The sequence below is a fragment of the Fibroporia radiculosa genome (assembly GCF_000313525.1).
Source record: "Fibroporia radiculosa TFFH 294 genomic supercontigs, scaffold44897, whole genome shotgun sequence".
In the NCBI taxonomy this organism is placed as follows: Eukaryota; Fungi; Basidiomycota; class Agaricomycetes; order Polyporales; family Fibroporiaceae; genus Fibroporia; species Fibroporia radiculosa.
In genome coordinates this window covers 1,806-5,618 of record NW_012133092.1, presented here as the reverse complement: position 1 = coordinate 5,618, position 3,813 = coordinate 1,806, and the positions used below count along the sequence as shown (strand labels likewise).

General features: G+C 47.3%; 3 protein-coding genes across 3 annotated transcripts; all 3 read right to left on the bottom strand.

Annotated features, from left to right (window-relative positions):
* Positions 1–349: 349 nt before the first annotated feature.
* Positions 350–668, bottom strand: FIBRA_09449 (uncharacterized protein; the record flags this gene model as incomplete). The annotated part of the gene is made up of 2 exons (XM_012321746.1): positions 350–382; positions 447–668. The coding sequence occupies 2 exons, from the start codon at positions 666–668 to the stop codon at positions 350–352; spliced, it is 255 nt and encodes an 84-aa protein (XP_012177136.1).
* Positions 669–806: 138 nt separating this feature from the next.
* On the bottom strand, positions 807–1,493 carry FIBRA_09448 (uncharacterized protein; the record flags this gene model as incomplete). Its single annotated transcript, XM_012321745.1, has 1 exon — positions 807–1,493. One exon carries the CDS (start codon positions 1,491–1,493, stop codon positions 807–809), a length of 687 nt encoding a protein of 228 aa, XP_012177135.1.
* Positions 1,494–2,726: 1,233 nt separating this feature from the next.
* FIBRA_09447 (uncharacterized protein) lies at positions 2,727–3,338 on the bottom strand (the record flags this gene model as incomplete). Its single annotated transcript, XM_012321744.1, has 2 exons — positions 2,727–3,002; positions 3,036–3,338. The coding sequence occupies 2 exons, from the start codon at positions 3,336–3,338 to the stop codon at positions 2,727–2,729; spliced, it is 579 nt and encodes a 192-aa protein (XP_012177134.1).
* Between the last annotated feature and the right edge of the window lie 475 nt (positions 3,339–3,813).

The window sequence follows — 3,813 nt, the reverse complement described above, 5'->3', positions numbered from 1 at the left end:
AAAAGAACCCCCCTCTCATGCTGTAACATTACCCCCCTCTCCAGATTTGTCGTTCAGAGTTTCCATTGAGCATGTCATTCTTGTAGGTACCCAGGTTCGTTGGTAGGACAAGGGAGCTGTCCCGGTTGGACTTTGATGGTGGTGCGGAATTTATGACAAGGATGTAGGAGTCTGCAGAAAGAACATAGCCAATGCTAACACTCACTTTGCAGATGTCCATCCACCTCACATTTTATACAGAAGCGAAGACATCAAGGCATGGCGCTGGAGGGGGGAGTGATAATGGAGAATTCATGTTGTTTGAGACGTTCCTCCAAGTTGGCCGCTCTAAGGCATGTCCAGCATTGGCTCATTTCTTCTTCTGCACAAATGAGTTCCACCCCTATAGATCGTCGTATGGCAAGTAGGAGATCTATCTTTGCATCAACAGCCCTGAAGCAATTGACTTCATAAGTCACGCCGGGATCCTTGATGTCTTGTAGCGACGCCCAAAGACTTTCCAACAAGTTATCATCTTGTGTCAGCAAGTATTCCCAAGTATCCTCCTCCCATTCCTTGTCTGAAGAGTCCCAGTTCCCTACAGGTTCAGCGGTTTGGAGTGCATTTGCTGCAGTTGTCGAGACCTGTCGTAATCCAAATGCAGGATTCCCATTGATAGGAATGCCCATAGGAGATCAAGTAATGGTGGTAGTATATGCTCCATGGAAGTGGGGTAGTACACATTCCAAGGGATTGACATCTTGAACCGGGGTAGAGGTGTCAAAGGGAATGGATTGCCAAGACCAGGTAATGTCGTTGGAGGGACATCAGATGATATTGTCACTGTAGACCACAAACTCCTGGGGATCACTGCTGTGTCCTTCGGATGCTATGACGTACTTGCTGACATTAGCTAGTAGTTGCAGGTTGGGAGTGTGGTCGAGGCTACCGTTGTCAGAGACATCAGAGGCAAGAGGTGGCATATTGGGAGAGTCAGTAGTCACAGCAGTCGGACTGTCAGGATTTGGGGAGGAAGAGACATTCATAGGCGACAAGGATGGGAAAACCTGTGCAGGGGCGATATGATAGGACCCGGTGGACACTTCCGAGGTGTTGTGAGGGATCTCCAGCGGTCTGGGGAATTGATGTAATACTATAGCATCACTGTTGGAAGATTCTGGGGGTCCTGGGATTAGGAATGGCCAACAAGTAACATTTGACAGGGGTGCGAATGGATAGCAGAAGCCTTCTTCATCAAGAAATTCTAGTGACAAGTCATCGGATTCCTGCTGGGAAGGGAAGCTTAGGATTGGCCGAATGGGAGTGGGCATCTCTATTACCCCTGCTGTGAAACATTCTTCTAACGCCTGGAGGTGGGAAGGGTAAGGGGTTGGCACTCTTTGGGGACCAGTTGTTGGAGAATTGTCATGCCTAGGAGCCAGAGGGCGACACCGCAGATCAGGGTTCTGAGTCGCATTGTTGTTCCTAGTGCGCATGTTTTGTTCAGCCGGCATAGGGAAACAGAGAAAGAGGATTTGTTTTAAAAAGATTAGAAGCAGAATATAAACACAGGCAACTACTACAGACAAAGCAAGACCCCAGTTACTAATCTTGGTGCTCCCTTATGTACTCAAATTAGACCTGTGTTGGATTGTTGCTGTTGCGATTGGCAGCAATGATGGGGAGAGTGGTGGTGGTATGCGGGAGGGGGTGCTGAGCTGTCGTGGCAATGTTGAAGGCCCACTGGTGTTTGTGTTCCAGGTGCTGGATTGTGAGACGAAGGAGGAGGGGGATGATAAGGGCAAGGGCAAGGACTGAGAGGAGAGTGGTGAGGATGAGGCCCAGAAGGGCTAGGAGAAGGAGGTGGGGGTGGTTTTCGATGATGGTGGTGGCAACAGTGGCGAAGGGAGTGATTTGGTTCACCACTAAGTAGATCAGTAAAGGGGTTTGGGGTGAGTTTGACAGGGGACATTACTTGTACTCCTGAGGGCCACTCGGGGGTCTGGTCCACAATGGGGGTGGTCAGTTGGCAGGTGAGGATAACTTTGACCTTGTATGTCACAGTTTTTCAAATATATTCCAGAATAAGTGCGTGCCTATCTTATCTTATCAGATAGCAATTAGATATAGATTAGATGCATACCGGAGTATCCACAGAATAGTAGAGAATGAGCTAGAAGGTTCCAGGATGTGGTTGTCAATCAGGTGACAGCTCACTAAGCAATTCTACTCAGCATCGCTTAGTGGTCAAGACTCACACGTCACCTGATATTTTAGTTAGACTCCAGCTCAGGGATTTGTCATCCACACCGGTTAGTAAGATAGTCAGCAGTTGTCAGTAGATAGCCAATAGGGTAGTGAGCACAAGTACCAAGGGGTCTTGTCTTACAGTATTAGGGGGGCTTACCCAGCATGTATATAAGCTAGTAGGTCTGTGCCAGTTAGGGCCAGACTAGTTATAGTCATTCACCTGCTTTAAACTCAGTGTGCGCCCTCTTCTAGTGAACCACCCTCAAGCCGTTACTTAGAGAAGCTTTCAGATAGTGAGTACAGTAGGGTTTAGGGTTAGGTTTTGGGTCTAGGGTAGAGTCACTGTGGGTCATCACGTGACATTGTAGGTCTCTTTGAAACGAGGGTGAGGATGAGGACGAGGACGGCAACAAGGAACCAGGTGAGGATAAGGAGTGCAGTAAGGATGGTAGTGGATGCCCTTGGGTAGACCAAGGAAGGATGGTTTTTATAAAGAGTCACCCTTTGTTTGGTTGCAGAAAGTCTGTCAAAGCATCTTTGGCATGTGATATTTCGGCTTTCGGTAGCCAGGAGTCGTCCAAGGCCAGGTATCCTTTCCATTGTACCTGGCACAGTGTTTGCTTGCCAACTGTCTTTGAATCAATGATACATTCAATTTCAAACTCCTCCTGGTTCTTGATTAGTTCTGGTGGAGGTCGGAGGTAGTTCTTCCCGTGCATTGTTGTTTCCGAATAAGGATAGAGTAATCCTGCATAGAACACTGGATGGATCTTCTATTTGGGTGGTAGTTTCAGCCAATAAACTACTGATGACAGCTTCTGATCGATGGTGAAGGGTCCATAGCACTTTGGTCCAAGTTTGGCTTTTGGGTGGAGACCTTTGAGGTTGGTTGCTTCCAGCCATACCTTCTGTCCAGGTATGTATTCAACAAACCTGTCCTTATTCTGTTTCTTGACTGTTTCTTCTGCTGGTTGAATACTGGATTGGATCTCTTTGCAAAGATGTGCTAGCTGGGTGAGTCTAGAAGCAATGTCCGGAGCATCAGTTGTTCCCATAGTGGGAATATTATGCTGAGGTTGGTAACCCATGAGCACCTGGAAGGGAGACATCTTGATTGCATCATGATATCTATTGTTATGTGCGAATTCCACTAGCGGCAGGTGATGTGTCCAGTCTGTTGCTCGGTGATTGCAAAAGATCCGAAGATACAGTTCCAAGTCTTGGTTGACGCATTCTGACTGTCCATCAGTTTGAGGGTGAAACGCACTGGTGATGTTCTGTTTGATGCCTAATTTAGTGCATAGTTCTCTGAACATTGTGATGCAAACTGTGGTCCTCTGTCGGAGATAGCTTTGACAGGTAGTCCAAATCATCGGAAGACATGATTCTGATACAGGGTGGCAGTTTTGGATGTTGTAACTGTTTTGTTGCAGAGTATGAATACTGAGACCTTGGTACAGTCATGATCAGTTACTATCAGATAGCTGTCAAAGCCATTGCTCTGAGGAAGGTCCATGATGAAATCCATGGCGATGGATTGGAATGGAAGGTGATGTTCTATTGAGATGGGTACTAGATCCGGTG